The 25,061-nt window shown below is 36.5% G+C and overlaps 3 protein-coding genes across 6 annotated transcripts; 1 reads left to right on the top strand and 2 right to left on the bottom strand.

Annotated features, from left to right (window-relative positions):
• The first annotated feature begins 8,691 nt into the window (after positions 1-8,691).
• LOC121251804 (transcription factor TCP4-like) lies at positions 8,692-13,752 on the top strand. 4 transcript variants are annotated; one of them, XM_041151168.1, is made up of 3 exons: positions 8,692-8,852; positions 9,317-10,770; positions 13,372-13,752. In XM_041151168.1, exon 2 carries the CDS (start codon positions 9,743-9,745, stop codon positions 10,733-10,735), a length of 993 nt encoding a protein of 330 aa, XP_041007102.1. In that variant the 5' UTR covers positions 8,692-8,852; positions 9,317-9,742; the 3' UTR covers positions 10,736-10,770; positions 13,372-13,752. The 4 variants fall into 4 exon arrangements, with proteins under 4 accessions (XP_041007102.1, XP_041007100.1, XP_041007099.1 ...); XM_041151166.1 differs by lacking the exon at positions 13,372-13,752 and adding an exon at positions 11,078-11,327 and having other exon boundaries at positions 8,693-8,852; XM_041151165.1 differs by lacking the exon at positions 13,372-13,752 and adding an exon at positions 11,072-11,327 and having other exon boundaries at positions 8,693-8,852.
• A 5,399-nt stretch (positions 13,753-19,151) lies between these two features.
• LOC121253424 lies at positions 19,152-19,880 on the bottom strand. Its single transcript, XM_041153433.1, has 2 exons — positions 19,742-19,880; positions 19,152-19,642 (listed from the first exon to the last, which is right to left on the bottom strand). Exons 1-2 carry the CDS (start codon positions 19,878-19,880, stop codon positions 19,152-19,154), a joined length of 630 nt encoding a protein of 209 aa, XP_041009367.1.
• A 123-nt stretch (positions 19,881-20,003) lies between these two features.
• Positions 20,004-20,932, bottom strand: LOC121253422. The gene is made up of 2 exons (XM_041153432.1): positions 20,296-20,932; positions 20,004-20,194 (listed from the first exon to the last, which is right to left on the bottom strand). Exons 1-2 carry the CDS (start codon positions 20,930-20,932, stop codon positions 20,004-20,006), a joined length of 828 nt encoding a protein of 275 aa, XP_041009366.1.
• Between the last annotated feature and the right edge of the window lie 4,129 nt (positions 20,933-25,061).

Here is a 25,061-nt window from a genome sequence, read left to right as displayed (position 1 = left end):
TTTATAAACTTTTTTTATGACTAAAACATTTCTCTTTTAATATTAGTATATAACGGTTTCTGAGGCGATGCTTGAATTTTTCTTGTAATCGAGAAAAAAAAACTCATGTAAAAGATATAAAATTTGCTCTCAAATCATGTGTCATCGTGAATATTGCAGTACTTGTGGGAGGCAATGAATTAATTAACTCAATTTTCTCTCGGATAGTCTCCTAGATAGTGAATTATATAGTACTGGTACGTACCACTAGTGCTAGCTATATAATTCTATGTAGAACTAGATAGTCTCCATAGTTCTATGTAACCGTCATTTAAAATGGTAGGTAAAAACTGATCAGCGACGGTTCTATCTCTACTCACTTCTTGAAGTAATGACTCTCTATCTCTCTCTCTCTCAAATTGAGTTTTCATAGCCATGTATCTTTTTTTTTTTAAAAAAAAAAAAAAAAAGAAAAGATAAAAGAAAGGAATGTACACACCAAAAGTACCATAATCACATGAAAGAAATCGTAGTATATATATATATATATATATATATATATATATATATATATATATATATATATATATATATGTGTGTGTGTTTATGAGGTGCCGGCGGCCAGCAGACCCTTTACCTTTTGCATGGAGAATATAAAGGCTCAATTAATCTTTGTGGAAAACCCTAGCTCTATAGATTGGGTTGAGAGATTTGGATAATGATTTGAGATGAAATTAGTTGAGATAAAAGTTGAAAGATGAATAAAATATTATTAAAATTAATATTATTTTTTAATATTATTATTATTTTAAAATTTAAAAATTTTGAATTATTTATTATATTTTATGTAAAAAATTTTAAAAAATATAATAATTAAATAAGATGAATTGAAATAAATTTAAAAAATTTTGTATCGAAATTGGGCCTAATCCATTTATGATCTTTAAAGAGTACGTCGTGCTGAAAGTAATAAGCATTTTTACGGCTAGAGCCATGGATGCGCCTTAAATTCATAAATGAATTAAACACTTTACAAAAAGAAAGAAAATAAATGAGAGAGATGATTCATTTATAATAATGCTTGCTTCTTAGGTGCAATTAACAAAAGTAGAGTCCACCCACCCACCCCCCCCCCCCCCCCCCCCCCCCCCCCAACACATATATATGAAAAATGTTTAAGTCCTTTGACACATTCTTTCGGTAAATTTTATTGATTATTTATTTGATAGTTAAGAAAATTTTGTAATAAATTTATGATTTTTTTTAATGAGTAAAGTAATTTAAAAAATTGCAAAAAAAATATACAAAATAAAAAGTATATATATTTTACACTTATGGCATGGAAATTGTCAGGACAACTCTCGATAGCCCCTCTCTCTCTCTAAATATATATATATATATATATATATATATATATATATATGTGTGTGTGGGGATAGATTGGCTTATAAAGAAGAATGGCATATATGGATAGATAGAGATATATAGGATAGGATGCCCTTGACATAAGTGCATTCAGATCTCGCTCTCACTCTCAGCCTCTCACTCTCTCCATATGATCAGACACGTCTGACATCACACATAACATTAAAATTTAAAATCGTCTTGGATCACGCTCCCGTTTGGTGGCTTTCACTTTTTCTATGGATCAAAGGAGAGAAAGAGGTACGATCGACGCTCAGGCTTTATCCCTGCCATTGTCCTTTTCTACGACTGTACATGAGCAACATTTTTTTGATTCTCATAATTGCATGCATGCCTCTCTCTCACTCTCGCCTGCCAACACAGCTTCAAAATACTTCCTTTTATTATGTTCTTAGCAGCTTCACAATGCTTAAACTAATTAATTTGGAATTTCTCGGCATATTGAATTAAGCTGATAGATATATATATATATATATATATATCTATATAAGAGCTCAAAGAAATTAAAGTATCTACGAAGTTAAAGCTGACAACAGGAAAAAGAGAATAATATCATTTATTTTGAGACGGAGTAGTACTTAACAATCGAGTATTAAATTGTCAGTTGAAATCAAAGTGTTTGCAAGTTGATCAGAGTAATTATAGCTCAAGCTGTGGTCCTATATATATATATATATATATATATATATATATATATGTGCAAACTGTAACTAAATGTTCCCACAAGAAAAGTAAAATGATGATAATGTGCATAATGTTATAATCATTGATAATTATTCACCACGTCCATATCCTTCCCATGATCTTATTACTATGAAATGGCCAATTCTATGATCGATGCATCCACGAACAATTCACAGCTAGCGCATGCATATATAATTACTCTCTCTCTCTCTCTCTCTCTCTCTCTCTCTCTCTCTCTCTCTCTCTCTCTCTCTCTCTCATTTTTTCTTCAATTACTTGTATTCGTCTCTATGCGTGTGTATGCATCTGTAAATTTCGCTTTCAAAACAGCTCATTGGGGGAGAAAAAATTAAAAGTTGAGATCAAGATCATCATGTATGCTAGCTGTACGTACGTACCCACCTTGATTTTAGCCTACAATGCAGGCAAGTACTGGTTGATATGTATTTGCCAGTAATTAAGGCTGGAGCTGCGCTATGCAGAAAAAAATACACAAAAGGGCAAATTTTATTAATAGGCACTTAAGTTTGCATTCATAATTCAGTTGCCAAGCTACTTCCTTGAAAATCTAAAAGATGCCACACCCTAAATTTCTGCTCCATCTCTACAAAACTGATATGAATATATATTTATATATATATATATATATATATATAATTGGCGAAAGTCTACGCATGCATATACACTTTGTATTAGTACGTAGCGGCTAGCATGCATGTGATTATAATGGAACCGAAGACAAACTGTTAAAGCAATTGTGTCATCCAATCAGGCACATTTTAATTTCAAGGTGCGTGTGTATATACTAATTAAAAGACAACTGCACTGGACAGGGAGGCCGTGCAGGGGCGGCGGAACCACAATATTGATCTGATCTGATCGAGGGTAGGTGCATTATTTGCACCACTTGGAATTTTAGAACTTCTTTGCACACATATAAATTTTTAAAAAATGGAAAAATCATACAATTGCATGATCCACAGAAAAAAATGTGTATGGCCCATCAAGTGTCATTTTTAAAATCTTAACCATTAAAAAACCTATTTTTGCATGATATAAAAATAAATTTTATTTATTCAAAGATACTTTCAATACGTTAGAAAAAATTATTTGAACTCTAAAAAAATCATAACTTTTTCATTTAAAATTCTATTTTTGAGAATTAATTACAGTGGGCCCTAATAGAAAATGTCAGTACTATAAAAAAACTGCTTATTTGTAATCAGTAATTTTCTACAAAAATGATTATTTCCTGCCAAAATAATTTGTTTTCGTCGCAAATAGTCATTATTGTCGCAAATAATCAGACTCCTCCCCCTATAAAACATAGAAAAAAGAATTTTTTGTCATTGTAAAAAAATAGTTGCATGCCTATTTGAATTATTACATAGTCATAGATATTGAAAGAATACCACAACAATTTATAAGACAAAACTAAATATTAAACAAGTTTTCTACCTTTTTTTTTAGATAGCTTTGTCCAGTGATAGAAATGCCGCCAGATATGAAGATTAAACTAAGAACTATTGTGCAGCTATGTACGTAGGAAGATTAAAGCTTGGCTGTAGGAGCTAAATTTATTGGTTAAGCCACTGAAGCCTACACCAAAGTTAGCTGAAGCTAGATATTGGATCTTTTCCTTCTGACTAGGTTTCCAATAAGTGTACTTAGGTATTGTTTGGTTTCTTAGATGGTCTCAACCCATCTGATCATCACATATCATATCAATATTCAAACATTATTTAAATTTTCAAATTTTTAATCTAATCATGATTACCTAATTATTACAAGTTTTCCAATCTTCCAAACAAAATACAAAAAAATAATTCAACATTTTCAAATCCTAAAATAAAAATAATATTAAAAAAATTATATTCTAGCAATACTTTAACTTTATAATATTTCTATTAAATTTTTTCTCTCTCATTTCTTAAAATCCCTTAAAACATCATAACTCAAATCATTTCACTATTATTCATAAACCATCTCACTACTATTCATATATTTCTCATTTCATCCCATTTCATTTGTCTAACCAAACAAGACCTTAAACTCTTGTTTGTCAAATGGTATCCTAGCTCCACCTATAGTTAAATCTAACTTGAATATTGATTGGCTTTGAAATGGAATCATAACATTACTAGATGTGGAGTCATGATTAGAAATCATGATGGTAAGTTTGTATATGATTTTTCTTGTCATCTGGACGTCATATGTTAAGACAAGTCAACTAGGAACTTATTTTTATAAGATCTTTATATAGATCTAGAAATTCTCCTATGAATAATATGTACGCTATCATCATGTTTCATTTTCTTTGAGAAAGTCATTAACATATCATGATGCTTTTCTCTTTCATGACTCTAAATACCTCATCCTATCTTTTATCACAATGGTATCATCGTGCTTGCACTTTACGAATAAGATTCAAGGTTTATATGCTTGTGATTTGGATGATCTAGATTTTGTTATAAGACCTTGGATAGAAATAGGCATAAAAAGTGCATGTTACGGATATGTTTTGCACCTAAGCCGACGAACTCAATTGACCAGCAACACAAGAAACATGAGGGCTCAGTGGGTTCGATGCCTAAATTAGTTTATTATCTCTTGGAGAGAGTTTGAGGCGAATACTTGAGTTTGAGTTTTACCTATACTTAGGCTTTTATTTCCCCCTCTCCAGATTGGGCCACTATTTCCCTTGCTCCTGGGGTTTCTTTCGATTGCTCTTGGTGTCATGCCGTCACATTTAATTCGGTGGCTTCTGTCAAAACCTTGGGTCATGTCGCTGACAGTACGCTTAACCTCTGGATTTGAAATCATTGCTTATATACTTGGAATTGGCCATAGTTTACAAGAACATTCTGTAGTCTTAATAAGGAGGGGGAAGGGTTAAGGATTTACCCAATGTGAGATATCACATTGTTAAGGCTGACTTTCGTCCTTGCTCGACGGGTGGGTCTTGCAGTCAAGCTCCCTTCTTGCACTTGAGGGCCAATCTCCGTCTGGCCTGAGGAAACTTTTGCACGCCTCCGTTACCTTTTGAGAGGCCTACGCCCCAAAGAAACTGTCTACTTGAGACTATCTCTTGGCCCGTAGGTCCTGACACAATGTTAGAATTCTAGCTCTTCTAGAGTGGTATCTCACTGACGGCTCGGGACACCCCAAAAGGGAACAGTGAAGCTTCATAGGGTCTTTCTATCCAGGTGCAAATAGTCCGCATCTTTACAGACATGTTTATTTTACCGAGTCTCTATCTGAGATAGTGCCCAGATCGTTACACCTTTCGTGCGAGTCGGAACTTACTCGACAAGGAATTTCGCTACCTTAAGACCGTTATAGTAACGGCTGTCGTTTATCGGGGCTTCGGTAGCCGACTCCCCTATTATCAGGTCACAAGATCTTTCATTGGGATCCTCTGCTTGTAACCCATATCGGGGTCATTTTATGTGGCGTGGCTCCCTACAAATTATCTAGACAGTGGCATGTGCTTGTGTGAACGTCATCCCATCCTTCTATGCTGATCTAGGCCTCCTTCTCCTTTGCCATTTGCTAGGTTAGTAATATTTGGTCTTTAGGCTTTTTGTGAGGTGTACCGGACTACCGGGTCTAGCCGGATGTACATTCCCCTCCAGTGTGTCTCATAATAGTTATAACGATTCGAATGAATTATTAAATGTTCAATCTGATGTATAACCATTCTATTTGTCTATCTCCCTCTCACTTACCACATAATGTTTGGATAAATAGTACTCTAAAAAACCTGAATGATTCAAATGTTTGCCCTTTCTTGTAAGAGAACCGCTGAGAAAGAAGAAAATGAAGATAAATGATCTCATTTTCATGCCACTAGACCACTTGATAAACATAGTGCCCGAATACATATAAAAGCTTCTCTAAATTGAAAAGGAAAAGCAAAAAAGAAGACCACGTGTCTTGACAGAAAGACTCGGGCGGCTTGCTATCAATTTCTCGGTACCCAAAGAATCCTAGAGAATTCAATGAAAAAGACAGTAGGCCTGCCCTCCTTATGGCGTGCTATTGAGGGAGAGAGACCTGTCGATAGGAATTGTGGGCGCTTTATCACCTCACCACCCCAGCCTGCTTCACTCCTCAATTTTCTCAACTTGTGTGATCAATTGGGAGAGTGGATGATACTGAAATACCCAATGATAAATAAAGAATAAAAAATAATCAAAAGGATTGGGAGATCAGTGGCACACCTTTTCCTGCTGCTCCAAATTAGAAGCATGAGTTGGGAGGGATCGAGGTTGAAGTAGTGCATGCCACCCTTTTTCTGCACTTGGTGGAGATCAATTCGTAGGTTGCAAGCTAGTCTAAAGCTTGCTGCATGCATGTCTCCCCCTTTTTTCTGCACTTTGTTTCCATTGCAAATCATATATCAGAACCTCATGATGAACCTATAATTAACTGCGCCCTTACATATATATATATATGCCTAGCTAGCTGTCTATCTAACATATATAAAACTTCAAACCCAAAATTAATGCACATTTGCTGACAACTCTTCTCAATCTCTTTCTCAGAAAAACACAAGTTTCTGGCTCTTGTTCCAATTACGAGAGAGCAAGAGGACAGACAATATGGTTAATCCCATTTTCACTCGAAAAGAAAAAAGAAAAAGAAAACCCATTATCATACAATAGTATCGTTTGTTCTCTCTATCTAGCTACTTTCACAGTGCTAGATCGGTAAAAAGTCAATCCGAAAGATAAATAAATTGGAAAGATACAGGCCGCTGGCCATATTCAACGTATATGGCTACAACATAGTTTTTATTTTTATTTTTGTAATCATAAGTTTTGAGTTGCAATGACCAATGCTCGTTGCTTTACCAAAAAGAAAACAAAAATATATACTTTAATTAACGACTTATCATTAGTTTAATTTTTATCCTCCATGTCAGAATACTTTGCAAAATATTAGTAATAAAAAACTAAATCCTCTTTGCTGCATGCAGTCCACCTTAAACGAACAAGCCTGGCCTATATTATATATATAAGCTGCTCACGTGCCGGGTTCAATAGATGGCAATCTTCATAGTACATAATCATTAAAAAAAAAAAAAAAACATGATTAATGTATATATATATGCAATTATTTAGGATTTAGAGTACTAGTGCATGCGCGCGTAATCAAATTAATTTATCATAAGTCAATTTTAAATTAATGGGCCAAACTCAAACTATCCATGATCTCTTCACATGTTCTGCTGAGATAATAATTTTCGTAAACAGAAAGGCGACTTAATTAATTCGAGAAAGCGAACCAATTATTAGCTAGTCACGAACTTATATATATATATATATATATATATATATATATATATATATATATATATATATATATATAGAACGTGTTTCTTTTTTTTTTTCTTTCTTTTTTTTTTTCAGCAGATCACTAATTATGAAATTATATATTATATATATATATATATATTCGTGCTTTTTTCTGATCTCGATCCCGTAATATATAATTTTTTTTTAATAATAATACACACACAATTATTTTTACAATTATATGTTAAAATGAGCATATTTTTATAAAATAATGTTATAAATAATTTAATTTACAAAAATTCTCCTTATTTAAAATAAAATTATATAAAATATTGTGAAAATGATTGCATATCTATATTTTCTTATTTCTGAACTCCATGATACGATTGGGGGCCGGGGCGCTAAACGAATGTTGCAAAAGAAGGTGATCAAGTACTGATCATTTTTTCTTTGCAAGATTTAATTATATCTTAATCGTAGATCAACTTTAGTTAAGGACATATGTAGATATAGGGAAACCCATAAAAGCTGTTAGCTAGATATCATTATCAAAGCGTTCAAAAGGGAGTGGGTGCAGGAGGAGGAGGCCATGTTACCATCTCTTATATCCAATTATCGACCATCAGTACTACTCTAATCATAACTAATCACCAAACAATTCTGTTTATGAAGAGTCATTATAAATATAACCTCTCATCATGCATAATATTTATATTTGTATTATATATATAATATAAATGCTACAACAATAAAGAGATCTTACAAAAATAAATCTACAAAATGACACGACTTCATATAATATATTAGATCTATTTTATAATAAAAGTAATTTTACAATCTTATGTACTACATTAAATCACATCATTTGTTAGGTTTACTTTTGTGGGATATCTTTGTAGCTAAAGAATTTTCCCATATAATATACATGAGATTTAAGCCCCGTTTAGATAGTGAAAGTATCTCATCTTATCTCATCTCATCACTGTAACTTTCTTAAATTCACACACAAGATATAATAAACAATTCAATTTTTTCAAATCCTAAAACAATAATAACATTAAAAAATAATTTTCTAACAATATTTTATTTAACTTTCATCTTTGATCTCAACTCATTTTATTTCAACTCACCATCATCTCATTTCAACTCACCATCCAAACGGCATATTAGATTATCTAGAGTTTGTACTCAAACAATATAAAGTAACAAAGAAACAAGCTCCATAGATGTCTCATGAGTGAATTTTGAATATTATTAAATAATACTCTATAAATGATATAAGATTCATAAGTTTTATTTTATTTCACTCCAGGGTTTGAGAGATGGCTAGATGAGTAATGGTTCGTGACTTAGTAGCTAGGATTTTATTTTTGTGATTTTAGGGGTTTGAGATGACCTGATATCTCCACCTCAACTTGACCAAAGCCTGGTTTCAGAAGCATCAGCAGCTCTCGTGGGCCAAAGGTACAACTCTCTCGACCTTCTACTGTTCTAAAGTCCTCTTCTCCTTTCTCTTCGTACGTCTCCATTCTTTTATCCCTTCTGTATCAGCTTACACCTCATAGAACGTACTAATTAATTTCACAATATCATTCAGAATTCAAATTATATGAAATGATGGCTTTTTTTTTTTTTTTTCCCTTTTCCGTAGTCTCTTCTTTTCCTCTTGTAATGGCTTTTTTCCCCCTTTACTGTAGTCTGTTGGATTTGGAGTTACAATTTTTTTCATCATTTTCTAACAGAATTTTTTACCCACATGGAGAAACCCACCTATCCTAGAGATGCAGATAGATGGGCTAGTCATAATTTAATTGTTATATAACATTATTGTGTTTTGTTTTCAAGTTCATCTAAATTCTGGGTTTATTCTTTTTTTCTTTCAGTATTTACAGTGTGGTTTTGTATTTATCGGGATGTGGAATCCAGAGATTGCAATGGCAGGGCTTTCTTTGGGATCTGCAGCATGTCTAGCGCCAGTATCAGGTTTCTGGGGTTGTGGCAGTTGTAGATAAAGAGCGACAAACAGCAGAAAGAGCAAACAGAAGCAACTCAAAGAGTCGTACAGAAATCAAAAAGTTCTTGGAAGAGCCAAATCAGAGAGAGAGAGAGCAGGATTCTGGATTTCCAGAGGAATCATGAGCAAACAGTGAGGCCTATCCACCAAGTTACAGCCCCAAAACAACAAGAACCACAAGAACAAGATCTTGGCACGAGCACCCACTACCAACATATCCAACTCCTCCAAAACTGTCAACCACTTGGTCAAGCCGTAAATTCCCACCAAACAGAAGCACCCAACAAACAAAATTTGGAACCAAACCAGAGGCAATGAAAAGCACAGACAAACTACGGGTATGAAGAGCACCGGAGGAGAGATAGTCCAAGTCCAAGGTGGCCACATTGTCCGATCCACAGGACGCAAAGACAGGCACAGCAAGGTCTACACGTCGAAAGGTCCCCGGGACCGTCGGGTCCGGCTCTCAGCGCACACTGCCATTCAATTCTATGATGTTCAAGACCGTTTAGGCTACGACCGGCCCAGCAAAGCGGTGGACTGGCTCATCAAGAAGGCGAAGACCGCCATTGACAAGCTAGCTGAGCTACCACCATGGCATCCACCTGGTACTTCTAATTCTACAGCTGTACAACAACCAGACCCAAATGCAGGCTCAGCAGAATTGACAATAGCCGAGCAATCAGAGTCTTCTGGCTACGACTTTCTGCTCCACAGGCAACTAGCGGGGAACCCAGACGACAATTCAGCCTTCATCCCACCATCTCTAGACTCTGAAGCCATCAAAGATACCTTTAAATCTTTATTCCCCACAAGCTCTGCAACATCTTCTCTAAATTTCCAGAGCTACCCATCTGATATAATTTCAAGAGCCTCCAACCCCTCCGAAGATCTTGGTCTATCCCTCCACTCTTTCCAGGATCATTCAACTCCAAACGACCATAACCTCTTCGCGGGCTCGGCTTCGATGGGGTTTGACATCAATTACCAAAGAATGGTGGCGTGGAACAGCGACACAAGCGCGGAACACAGAGGTGATTTTGTCTTCAACTCACAAACGTTGCCACAACAAGCATTACTGGGCCAAGGCTCAGCATTTTCACAGAGGGGACCCCTTCAGTCCAGTTTTGCACCCCCGTTCCGCGCTTGGGATGATCTTTCCATTGCCACATCGGACCACCACAAAACACTGCCAATTCACCAGTCTTTGGTCTGTGGAAGCCGGTTTGCCACTGATACATTATCGGGCTTTTGCATTCCCGCCACGATTCGAGGTGATGAAGAGCGGAGTGCCAATAAGCCGTCCTCTGCGTCTTCCAACTCCCGCCATTGATTGAACAAGAACTGAACTGTCTTCCTCACCATTAGGTACTGAACCTAGATTCCCGTTATTCAGATTTTCTTGGATGTTTCTTCTTCTTCTCCTTCTCCTTCTAATGCAATTAATGTTTCTTGCCATGGAAAATCTGTCAAGAAAACTTCTTTTTTTTTTTATTTGTTTTGTTTTCTAAAAAGAAAATAGTGAGAATGTAGGAGGATATTTTGTTTCCTTGAGCTTTTGAGCGAGTCTTATTTTGCGAAAACTTATAAGAAAGTATTTTCAATTGTGATAGGAAGAGTAAATTCGAGTTTCGCTCAAATCAAGTTTTTTTTTTCTTCTTTTCTGGAGTTTAAGGATTTTGAAGATACTACTGTTGGATAATCACACGGAAAGAAGAACTTCTAGTCCAATGATCAATGGTCTAACGTGGGAAGAAATTATCGGCCGGTTGGATTCAACACTTGGCTTTTCTTACGAATAATTTGACTTCAAGTGTGATTTTTATATTGGATGCTGCATTGTTTATAAAGTTGGCTGTTTAGCTGAACTTTGTTTAATACATGCTTAAGTTGTTCAAGTAATATGACTATATATTGAAGCTGGATTCTGGTGACTGGTCGTATGGTCCATGTTGTCTTTGATTGTGCTGAAAACACAAGTAGAATAATACTATTAATTTGCTCCACACCCAATTTTTAATTCATGAATGATGTCGTTAACCATATGGAAAACGAGTTCTAGGTCCATTATATACCTTCGAGAACCGTGCTAATTGAATATAGTGCCATGCATGAGTAAAACTGTTTTGAATCGGGTCTTTACTGTGTTTAAACAAGAAAGAGATGTTTCTTTAATTTGTTTTATATCAAAGACAGGAGAAAATTGGCTTTTGTATTGTTTTGTTTTGCTCAGGTTTTTTTCTTTTTGGTCTCAACTAATTTAATGTAGCAGTTGATGAGTCAAACCATGTCTAAGATGTTTGGCAGTTTCTTTTAACATTATCCTCCTTTTCAAACTAGTCTTTTTATGAATACATGTAGCGGGGCTTCAGGAGATGTTTGAGAAATGAGATGAGATGATAATTTTGTAAATAGTAGTAAGATTGTTTGTGAATAGTAGTGAGATAATTTGAATATTTTATGGAGTTTTGGGAATTGAGAGAAAAAAAAAATTGAACAAAAAAATTATAAAATTAAAATATTGTTATAATATAATTTTTAATATTATATTTATTTTAGGATTTGAAAAAGTTGAATTGTTTTTTATTTTTTATTTGAAAGTTTGGTATTTTGTAATAATTAGTATGAAAGTGTTTGTGTTTGAGTAATATTTAGGAACAAAATGAGATGCGATGATATGAGATGAGATGAGACAAGACCAAAATAAATTTCAAACATCCCCTTAGAGCTGGAATTGGAAGCCTTCTCCATGTGCAAGTTCAAGATCTTTTACAGCGTATTTCAAATTGTATGCTGTCACAAGTTGATCTGTATCCAGGTGTTCAATGACTTTTGTTCATGATTATTAAGGATTTTGGGCTAGATATATAAGTATTATTAATAGAAGTCCACTTCGATCTATCTAACTTTTTTTGCTCTTCACCTGAGCCAATATATATATATATATATATAATATAATATAATGTAGTACCGATACGGGTGACATCCACGCATTAAACATTCTCATATGGCTTCAGTGCTTCTAGTGGCTGTCTTTTCTGCTGTTTCCGTGAGACTTTGACTGGCTCATTAAGCACTTCCCCGGAAAAAAAATATTGTAGACAATTCAGATAATTTGGGAAAGGGTGGATTGCGAAAAGAGGAGCTGAGAAGTTTTGGTTGCTTCTCGATCAGTACTCAATTGTTCAGGACCAAGTTGAGACTACATCTAATGGTTTGGTCGATCAAAGATGGCAATAGAGAAGCATCTAAATGATACATTGCATATATATGTTTGTTTTGAAATCCTTAAGAGCTCTCTTTTCCCCAGGCTGGGGGAGGGGGAAGATATCTTTGCTTAAGAAGTCTGCTGCATGTATAATAGCAGTGATCTCTTGCTGATAATTAACGTACAGAATCTTGAAGTTAGCGCATTAGGCTAGACGCATTTCACGCGATGATACGTGCCCTAAAACGTGTACAAATCCAATTCAGACAGTTCATGATCCTGCTTATACCGGGCAGCTATTTGCTCTGGTAAAAACCCAAAACGATAATCGGATTCCTTACCCGCCCATACCTTGGGCAGGTACAAGTAATCTGGTACCCAGGTTTTATTTTAAAAAAGAAAATAATTAGTTTAATGTACAAAGCTATGTCGTTTTGATCTCCAACATTATTTTATGCATGCATTATTTTGTGTTGCATGCATGCATTTTATATGATGAATATTGGACTTCTTTTTTATATATATATATCTGCGTACTTAACACTTTATTCTAGATCTGACGGTGTGATGGTTAGAAATGGTCACACCTTGCCTATCACTCACATTGGTAAAGCTACTGTTGAGTTGGACAATCTTCTCTTTGCTTAAATGATGTCTTGATAGTACTTCCAAAAATTAAGAAAGATCTCATTTCTGTTAGTCGTTTGATAACTGATTTTCCACTTATTTTTGAGTTTGATGGTCATGGTTTTGTGATAAAGGATAGGACATTTAATCAGATAGTGGCAAAGGGAAGGAAGCATAAGGGCCTTTGCACCTTTGATTCATCACCTGCTGATGGAGGTTCACAAGCTCTATTCTCTACTTGATTCAGAAAAGTTAAAAAAGCTTGGTGGCTTGAAAGGCTAGTGCATCCTCACTACAGAATAATTGATTATTTGCGTCAAAATAAGCTTATATGCTATGATTCAGATTCTAAGTCTCCTTCCATTTGTCAAAAGGGCAAATCTTGTGTTTACCATTTTTAGCTATTACTACTGACAATAGTACTCCTTTCTTTAAAATACATTGTGACTTATGGGGACCAGCCCCCATTATCTCTAAAGACAAGTTTCAGTTCCATTTGATTTTTACTGATGACTGCACTAATTCCACTTGGCTCTTTCCCATGAGAAAGAAATCAGAATTGGTTTGCTATTTTGACCAATTCTATAAGTTTGTAAGATGTCGGTTCAATGCCAAAATTAAAATCTTCCAGAGTGAAAAAGGTGGTGAGTTTGGAAGTAATGTGTTCATGCAGTTTTTGCTTGATAAAGGCATTCATCATTAGTCATGCTCATTTACCCTCACGGTTTTGGGTAAAGTCCATCTGTGAAATCAATGATTGTTTTCATGATTTCTGACTTCCTTGTTTTCTCTTGCACGGTAAGTACCCAGATTCCACGAGTTTTCATGCTCTAAGCTCTAAGTGTTTTCCTTACTTGGGTGACTATCGCGCACACAAACTAGAACCCAAGTCTCTCCCTAGTATCTTCATCAGGTACAATAATAAACATAAGGGCTACAAATATATATCTCTATCTTCCCACAGGTCGAATCTATATCTCAAGATACGTGGTATCTGATGAGACAATTTTTCCTTACTCTCAACCCACTAAACTTTATGACAACTCATCTCTTGAGGGGGAGCTCACTACCTACTTGGAATGGGACACGGACTCTGCATTGTCCAACACACCTCCTTAAGCTTTTGCCTTTCCACAATTGAATCATGCCTCTTCCTTAAGCAGTGTACCTGTTGTGTCTTCTGCAATCAATCAACAATCTTCCCTTGCACTAGAATCCAATCTTCAGATAGTCAATACTTTGGATCCAATACTTCGGACCATAATCCAATCTTGAGATCGTCAATACTTTGGATTATATTAGCAATACTTCGGATCGTAGTGCAACTCTAGCTCATCCCTTGTGTTCCCTCTGAACCTAGATCCATCAAGGTAGCACAAAATCATCCTGGTTGGCCTGTTGATATGGATGAAGAAATTGTTGAACTTGCTGCCAACAATACTTGGACGTTGGTTCCATATTCGCCCACTATGATGTAGTTGGATGCAAGTGGGTCTATAAAGCCAATTTGAATCCTGATGGATCAATCTCATAGTCCGACTGGTTGCTAAATTAAGGGTATACACATATAGATGGGATTGATTTTTCTAAAACCTTCTCACCAGCTATTAAACCTGCTAGTATTCAGTTGGTACTTATCATTGCAGAGGTAAACGATTGGGAATTGTGCCAATTTGATGCTAAGAATTCATTCCTTCATTGTTCACCCTCCATTCTCCATTCCTGTTTATATGCATCAACCCCCAAGCTACAGATCCAACTCAGCCATCTCATGTTTGTCAACTCAATCGAGCTTTATATGGTCTCAAACAAGCTCCAAGGGCCTAGTTTGACAGACTTAGCAACTTCTTGCTGAAACTTGGGTTCTTTTGCAACACCTCTAATCCAAGTCTTTTTATCTCACACTCCTCACATGGTATGTTAGTGTTGCTCCTCTATGTAGATGATATGGTAATCACCAAAACTAGACTCCAGCACATATAGTGGCTTATCACCAAATTGGCACAAGAGTTCTTCATCAAAGATTTTGGTTCTTGCATCACTTCCTTGGAATTGAGGTTCACGAGTTTCCCCAAGGGTTATTTCTAATCCAAACTCGGTATGCTTTGGATTTCTTGAACCGTGCTTACGTGAGTAGCTGCAAACCTATTTTCACTCCTGTGCAACTGTGTACCAAAGGATGCCATGAGGCGCTCGATGCCTCAACCTCGAGATTTGGATATTCTCCACAATGAGTAACTCTTTCTTGATCCAAAACACAATCACAACATTGTTGGAGTTCTGCAACACCTCACATTTACTAGACCCGATATCTCTTACAGTGTGAACTATGTATGCCAGTTCATGTAATCACCCAAAATGATGCATTATAAACTGGTTAAGCGTATTCTAGGCTGTATTCATGGCACGACAAAATTTGGATTGAACTTCCTAGCAGCATGTACACTTGGTTTATATGCTTTCTCATATGCCGATTGGGCTGGTTGCTCTTCCAGCCACCCCTTTACAACTCGCTTTTGCACATTTCTGGATAGTAATAACATCTCTTGGAGTGCCAAGAAACAACCTACCGTAACTCGTTCTATTGCTGAAGTCAAGTATTGCTCCATGGCAACCACTGCATCTGAACTTACGTGGCTTTCTTTTCTGTTACGTGATCTTGAGATTCCCCTTACTGCTGCTCCTATGCTTCATTGTGACAATTCAAAGTACCCTATACATGACTGTTAACCCAATACTTCATGCATGCACAAAGCAAATCGAGTTGGATTATCATTATGTTCGTGAAAGAGTGGTGCTTGGGTCTTTAGAAACTCGGTTTGTTCCCTCTTCCAACCAGCTGTCAGACATTTTCACTAAACCATTACCCAAGTCTACGTACATTTCATGACCTCAAGGTCAAGCTTGGTCTCTGTCCTAATCCAAGGCCAACTTTGAGGGGGAGTGATAGAACCATAAGTCCAGCTCAACCATTAAGTGTCTGTGATCTTGGGAAAGCAACATTAGAGGAGAATATCACCATTGCAAATTCTACAACGTAGAGGACATAATGTATATATAGAAAGTCCATCTATGACATCCATGATTGTCTCGGTGATTTTTTTATTTCCTTGTTTTTTTCTTTCTTGTCGTAATTCACGTGTGTATCATGTAGTGATATATGGAATAAACACTATATATCTCATACCATGAGATAGCAATTCTAAAACGTTCTTTATGTTCATCGGTAGCTGGTGAGTTCATTGATGGTGCTACTAGAGTTCTAGTAGATCAAACGAGTAACATTCATAGGGGAAGCCATAGGAGGATCAGAGTTATGGAGTTGTTGTTGATGCATAAATCAAATAAGTCAATTGTGGAATTGCACATCAGGTTTAGAGTCAGCAAAGGTTGTTGTGAGTGTTTAAACTAATTATAATCAATTACTTGTATAGTGTAACGCTCCGACCCCGAGGGTCTGGAGAGTTGATAATTATCTCCAACAATGCTAATGTATTTCTAAAACCAAGAATATATCCTTCCAAATATTCAAAACAACGTAAATACTTCAATTGAATAAACCATACATACTCACATATCAAATCCTCAATATCACAACCCAAATAAAATATCAACTTTCCTTCATGTCCCAAATAACAAACTAGAATAAAATAAAATTAACATAAGTCTCCATAAACCGTCTAAATCCATTGAAATCAACTTAATAAATAAATAACATCCAACAACAGTACTAATACCGTGAGATACTTAAAACTATTTACAGCTAAACTTATCCACAAACTCTAATACTGTTCCTCAACTGAACCATCAATGTCATCTGAAAATATTATGAAGAGCAAAGGGTGAGTTATCAACAACTCAGCAAATAGAGAGCATATACTAGCATGTAAACATGAGCATTTATAACGTTGATATGCAGAACAAAACATTTTCTTTCAGAATACATAAACAAAACTTGGTATAAAATATCATAGCGAAATTTTTAGAAAAACAAACTTGTTCCCAAAAAGATAGTCCTTTGGCATATCCAAACTGAAACATTATATTCATATCATCTCATAGCATCACATCGGACAAATACCATGTTTAACCCCCGTGGTAGGGTTATAAATCACCATTATAACCGTGGCTGGACCATATACCATGTTTCACCCTAGTGGTAGGGTTATAAACCACCATTATACCCGTGGTTAGGCCATATTCCATGTTTCACCCCCGTGGTAGGGTTATAAACTACCATTATACCCGTTGCTAGGTCGTATTCCATGTTTCGCCCCCGTGGTAGGGTTATAAACCACCATTATACTCGTGGCTGGACCTTAACAGAAACATAACAGACATCATTAGAATCAGATCACATTCATATACAGAATCAGAACTTCATGCCAAGATTTTCAGATGACACATCATATCAAAATAAAGTACTAAATAGTTTTAGATCATTTCACATGTTCGAAATAAACAGAATTAAAATATTATCATTTATTCATAACAAAAACTTTTAGATTTTTCATATTCGCTCTTTTGCATAGTTTAAAAACAAAATGTACAAAATTGGCTCATGTCTACACCAGTCATGACAGAAAATACTTTCTCTGATATAGAATTTATGCATATGCAGAATAAACATCTGAGGTCGTTTTCAAATTTCTTTCAAAAATAAACATGCTTATTTCAAAGACAACCTCATTTCATTTCTTCTATGTAAAACTAGTATATGAACCCCGCTTACCTGACTTCCGTGTATTACCTACGCTTTGAGTCGGAACTCTAGTAGAAACACCACCAAAACAAAACATATACCCAACATTTAATAAACTAATCTAGTAAGCTACTATTTATAGAGTAATACACCAAAACATCCCCTTCTTAACCCAATGATTATCATAAAATTAAACCCGAACAGTACCCTTCTCAAACCCTTAGCATTTAAACCCCATCACACCCACTAAAAATTTTCCACGCAGCAGCCAAATACGACTCATAAGGATTACCTCTTACCGACAAGTATTTAATCAAAGACAATCAACCCCAAACACCATTCCACCTTTGATCACTGTTAATCCCCCACCAGCCATGTAATTAGAATTCCACACCACCACCATATCAACTACACTTTATCCACATTTCAAAATCCAACGATGTAATACCCAAGAATATTACCAAAAATTTTCAGGAGAGACTTACCTAAAAAAATCACAAAATCCACCCTTCGTTGCACAGACCACCATCTCTTTCACTAGAGATTCCAGTGAATTTTGGGCTTAGTTTACAGTGGGTGCTTTGATTTGAGGGGTCTGAGTGTGTGCATGGCAACCCAAAATAGAGTGGGTGTGTGTGTGATAACAAATCAAAGCAAAACAAAGTAAAAGAGAGGGTCTGTGCGAGTAAAACTAGAAGAAGAAAAAAAAAAGAAAAAGGAAAAGAAAGAAAAAAAAAATTGAATGAGAGAAGGGAGTTACTGATGGTAGTGCAAAAATGATGAAGAGAAGGTTGGAAGCTTCAACAACCTAGGGGTTGAACGCACGATGAAGGGAGAGAGAAGACCAATTGAAACTGTCTGCAAAAAGGTGAGGGTTTGTTTTTTAATGTGAGAAGAGATAAAAATAGCTGCACAAGTTATTGGTTTGTGCGTACGGGTTGAGAACAATGTGGAAATGCAGTGCAAGGAAAGATCCAGCAAAGAAGAAAAACAGTGCAGCAGAAGGGAAAAAAAACAACTCACCAAGCGATGCCGTTCAAGCCTCCATTCAAGTAATCACTTGTTGTGAGCCGGGCTTCATTAAATCTGGGCTGGGCTTTGGCCCAGGTGTTACATCCTCCCCCCTTAAAAGAATTTCGTCCTTGGAATTTGTCACAAGTTATTGAGATCTTCGTCAAACAACTGTGGGTACTTGACTTGCATTTCCTCTTATCATTCCCAAGAGGCTTCACTGATAGCATGATTATTCCATACCACTTTAACCAATGGAATAGTCCGCTTCCGTAACACTTGTTCTTTTCTCTCTATAATCTGCATCGACTCTTCTGTATAAGTCAGATTTTCCTGAAGTTGAAGAGGCTCGTAGTCGATAATGTGGGTGGGGTCAGGTATATACTTCCTTAGCATAGATACATGAAATACGTCGTGTACCCCTGATAGTGCTGGTGGTGGGGTTACTCTGTAAGCCACTGGTCCAATCCGATCAAGAATCTCAAAAGGCCTGACATATCTAGGGCTCAACTTGCCCTTCTTTCCAAACCTCATAACCCCTCTCATGGGTGCAATCCTCAAGAACACCTTATTCCCGACCTCAAACTCTAATTGGCGACGACGATTATCTGCATAGCTTTTCTGTCGACTCTGAGCTGCTCTCAATCTAGATCGAATGGTCTCAATCTTCTCTGTTGTCTTCTGTATGATTTCTAGACCCAAAATTTGTCTTTCTCCCACCCGTCCCAATATAAAGGAAATCTACACTTCCTACTGTAAAGTGCTTCGTAAGGTGCCATCTTAATGCTAGCCTGGTAAATGTCGTATCCAGGTTCCCTTGAAATCCAGCATACATGCTCTCAACTTGTCTTCCAAAATTTGTATGGTCCTTTCCGACTGACCATCTGTCTGCGGGTGGAAAGCAATGCTGAAATTTAACTTAGTGCCCATGGCCTCCTGTAAGCTTAGCCAAAATTTTGAAGTGAAATGAGGATCCCTATCCGACACAATGGACACGGGTACCCATGCAACCTCACTATTTCCTGTATATATAGCTCGGCTAGTTTCTCCAACTTATAAGAAACTCTGATACGCACAAAGTGAGCTGTCTTTGTCAAACGATCCAGTATCACCCAGATTGCATCCTGTCCAGTCAGTGTTCGGGGTAAGCCTGTAATAAAGTCCATAGAAATATGCTCCCATTTCCATTCGGGAATCTAAAGTGGTCGCAATAACCCTGCTAGTCTCTGATGTTCTACTTTCACCTGTTCGCAAGTTAGGTATTGTGCCACAAATTCGGCAATCTCTCTGTTCATGCCATCTCACCAAAAAGACTCTTTCAAATCCTGATACATTTTTGTACTACCTGGGTGAATTGTGTAAGGGGAGTGGTGCGCTTCTTTGAGGATGAGTCTTTTTATTTTATCATTGTCCGGCACACAAAACCTATTTCCGAACCTTAACACTCCATCTTCAGAAACACTGAACTCAGATTTATTTTCTTTTTCTACTTCTTCTATTAATCTCGCTACCTTAGTATCTTCTTTTTGAGCAAGCTTAATTCTGTCTATCAAAGCTGGTTGAACTGTTAAACTGGCTACCAATGCCTCCTGGTCATCAGTAACAACCTCAATAGCAGCTCTCTCTATGTCCATTATTAAGTGGGGCTGAGAGGTAAGAGTAGCAACTGCTAGTCCCATTGGCTTCCTGATAAGTGCATCAACAGCGACATTGGCTTTGCCTAGATGGTAATTAATATTGCAGTCATAATCCTTGACTAGTTCAAGCCATCTCCACTGCCTCATATTCAGTTCCTTCTGAGTGAAAAAATACTTTAAACTCTTATGATCTGTGTAGATTTCACACCTTTCACCATATAAATAATGTCTCCAGATTATAAGTGCAAATACAATAGCGGCTAACTGCAAATCATGTGTGGGGTAATTCTGCTCATAAGTCTTCAATTGCTGAGATGCATATGCTATTACTTTCCTATGCTGCATTAATACACACCCCAAACCCAATCATGAAGCGTCACTGTAAACCACAAATCCTCCTCTTTTGCTAGGGACTGTCAGAACTGGAGCTGTCACCAATCTCTTCTTTAATTCTTGAAAGCTTTCCTCACATTTTTCAGTTCATTCATACTTATTGTTCTTCCTAGTGAGGGCGGTAAGAGGAACTGCTATTTTTGAGAAATTGTCTATAAACTGACGGTAATAACCAGCCAAACCCAAGAAACTCCTAACTTCGTGCACAATGGTTGGTTGGGTCCAGTTAACTATTGCTTCAATTTTCCCGGGGTCTACTGAAATACCATCCTTTGAGACTACATGTCCAAAAAATGCAATAGACTCAAGCCAAAACTCACACTTCTTCAACTTAGCAAATAATTTCTTATCCTTGAGTATCCCTAGTACTTTTCTTAGATGGTCTTCATGTTCAGCTTTGTTCTTGGAGTAGATTAATGTCTTCAATAAACACCACCACAAATTTATCCAAGAATTCATGAAATACTCGGTTAATCAAATCCATAAATACTGCTAGGGCGTTGGTTAGGCCAAAAGGCATGACCAAGAATTCATAATGGCCGTATCTGGTCCTGAAAGCTATCTTAGGCACATCCTCCGCCTTGATCTTCAATTGATGATAACCCGATCTAAGATCAATCTTCGAGAATACCTGAGCACCTTGCAACTGATCAAATAAATCATCGATGCAGGGTAGCGGATATTTATTCTTTATGGTCACTCGATTCAGTTCCCTGTAGTCTATACACATCCTCATTGTCCCATCCTTCTTCTTCACAAACAAAACTGAAGCCCCCCAAGGTGACACACTGGGACTGATGAAACCTTTGTCTAATAAGTCTTGCAACTATTCTTTGAGCTCAGCCAACTCTGATGGCGCCATTCGATAAGGGGCTTTGGAAAGAAGGGTCGTGCCTGGGGCTAACTCAATAGCAAACTCTACCTCCCGATCAGGTGGCAAACCAGACAAATCTTCAGGAAAAACCTTCGAATATTCTCTCACAATAGGAATATCTTTTAACTCCAATTCTTCTCTTGGTTCATCCACCACGAAAGCCAAGAACCCCTGACACCTATCACGTAATAGCTTGTCAACCTGAAAAGCAGAAATAACTGATGGAAGGGTACACACTCTAGAGCCCATAAATCTAAGTTCCTCTCCCTCTGGAAATTTGAACACCATTTCTTTTTTAAAGCAGTCAATACTGGCATAACTAGAAGCTAACCAATCCATTCAATCACATCAAATCCAATCATGGGAAAGACTATCAGGTTAGCTGGTATTTCCCTCCTGCTAATAGTTATTGGACACTTAAGTAAAATCTTGTTGCAGGTCACTATATCACCTGCTGGGGTTGAGATCCTCAAATTGTAATCCATCTCATCAACATCAACGAGGCAGAACTTAACATAGTCCATTAAAATAAAAGAGTGGGTAGCCCCCGAGTCAAATAAAACAGTAGCCTTATTGAGAAACAGGGGGATAATTCCTATGTTTACATCATAAAGTCCATGGAGATAACAAGATAAGTAATCCTTAATTCTTAACATAAAAAGCTAATAGGAAAGTCAGAAGATTATACTTGTGATTACATCATTCTTGTCCTCAGCTTCTCCAGGTGTTAAAGTAAACACCCGTGCTGCACAGTCCTTCGCTAATTGTTGCCTTGGTTATTCGGCCTAAAGTTTTGAGGTGGGTTGGGCCTTCTGTTGTTCTCCGCAAGCAATGGACATTCTCTAATGAAGTGCCCATCCTTAATGCATTTGAAACATGATCCCACTTCCTTTCTGCACTCCCCATCGTGTATGCGGCTACAGAACTTACAGAGGTTAGTGGTGTGATTTCCCTGTATTTTTCTCTGACTTGAACTGCTTCCCTCATTCCTCTTCTTCCATGGTCCTTGATCCAAACTAGAGAATCCTTGTGGAGTAGCTCTCTTCCTCTACTGTTGCAATTCAGCATCCCTCTTGAGATTCTGCTCGACTAGCATCGCCTTGTGCACTAATTTTGAAAAATTCTGAATCTGTAGGACCATCACTCGTTCATAAATTCTATAGTTCAAACCTTCCTCAAACTTCCTAGTCTTCCTCTCCTCATCAGGAATCAATTATGCGGCAAAGCGTGATAATTCCACAAACCTTGCAGCATATTGGGGCATAGTCATGGTCCCTTGCACCAAATTGGTGAACTCTCGAGCTCTAGCTTCCCTATCCACCTTAGGGAAAAATCGATCAAAGAAATTTTGCTTGAATTTAACCCAAACAATCACTCCAGTCCCCTCAGCTTCCCTGATGACTTTTTCATTATTCCACCACCTCTTCGCTTCTCCAGTTAGTTTAAATGCTGCAAACCGAACCTTTTGCTGATCGATACACTCCAAAACATCGAATATTTCTTCAATGACTTGTATCCAATCCTCCGCTGCGTTCGTATCGCCTCTTCCATCAAAGATTGGAGGATGCGTTCGATTAAATTGTTCAAACGTGCAACCCCCATCATTGTTGTTTTCGTTCAAATCTTCAAGGGTTCGAACTCGACGACGAGCCACTATCTTGAAAGCTTAAACTTCGTGAAATGTTCTAAAATAAATAAAGACGGAAATACTAAGTAAATAAAATAAATCAATAAAAATATGCGTATTAACACAAATACATATATATATATATCAAATAACTACTTAAGCCTAACATCACTTAATACTCACATACATCATTAGAATCTAAAACCTCAAAGTTACGAATTCAATTTCGAACATCTGACAAATCTAAAACCTCAAATCCCATCAAAATCAATCATAAGGTTTTTAGAAGCTCAAACTTAAATATCCACGTGATCATCCTTATAGTCCTCAAGTTCCTATATTGAAATTTTTACATCCTATGAACCCACAGATATCTAAACCTCCAAGATTTATAGTATGCAGAATGCAAACATGTCTCTGATACCAACTGAAACGCCTCGACTCCGAGGATCCGGAGAGTTAACTCACATAACCTGATAATTAACTCTAACAATGCTAATGTATTTCTAAAACCAAGAATATATCCTTCTAAATCTTCAAAACAACGTAAATACTTTAATTTAATAAACCATACATACTCCCATAAACAAAACTTGGTACAAAATATCAGAGCGAAATTTTTAGAAAAATAAACTTGTTCCCAAAAAGATAGTCCTTTGGCATATCCAAACTAAAACATTATATTCATATCATCCCATAGCATCACATCGGACAAATACCATGTTTAACCCACGTGGTAGGGTTATAAACCACCATTATACTCGTGGTTGGGCCTTATACCATGTTTAACCTCCGCGGTAGGGTTATAAACCACCATTATACTCGTGGCTAGGCCGTATACCACTATTATACCCATGGCAGGGCCTTAACAAAAACAAAACAAAACATCATCAGAACCAGATCATAATTAGATATAGAATCAGAATTCATGCCAAGGTTTCAGATGCCGCATCATATCAAAACCGAATACTGAATAGTTTCAAATCATTTCACATGTTTGAAATAAACAGAATCAAAACATCTTCATTTATTCACAGTAAAAACTTTTAAATTTTCATATTCACTCTTTTAAATTTGCATAGCTCAAAAATAAAATGCACAAAATTAGCTCATGTCTACACTAGTCATGACAAAAAATACTTTCTCTTATATAGAATTTATGCATATGCAAAACAAACATCTGAGGTCGTTTTCAGATCTCTTTTCGAAAACAAACATGCTTATTTTCAAAGTCAACCTCATTTCATTTCTTTTATGCAAAACTAGTATATGAACCTCGCTTACCTAATTCTTGCAGAGCGTTACTTAAGCTTTGGACCAAGCTATATCAATGTCACAACCTAAATAGAAAATTATTCACTATCATGTTAATAACTCGTATCCGCTCGTCAACTTAATTAGCAAAAATTCAACCATTCAAAAATGGACTAAGGCAAGCCTACAAGCAGAAGCATTTAGAAATAGCTGAACACTAATACATTCCTCATAACTAACACCAAACCAACAACAAAAACATCCCTAAAACCAACAACGACAACTCCTACAGTTAAAACATAACACTCAAACAGTCATGTCAACTC

This window comes from Juglans microcarpa x Juglans regia, chromosome 2S (genome assembly GCF_004785595.1).
Source record: "Juglans microcarpa x Juglans regia isolate MS1-56 chromosome 2S, Jm3101_v1.0, whole genome shotgun sequence".
NCBI lineage: Eukaryota > Viridiplantae > Streptophyta > Magnoliopsida > Fagales > Juglandaceae > Juglans > Juglans microcarpa x Juglans regia.
This window is presented reverse-complemented; position numbering and strand designations above follow the sequence as displayed.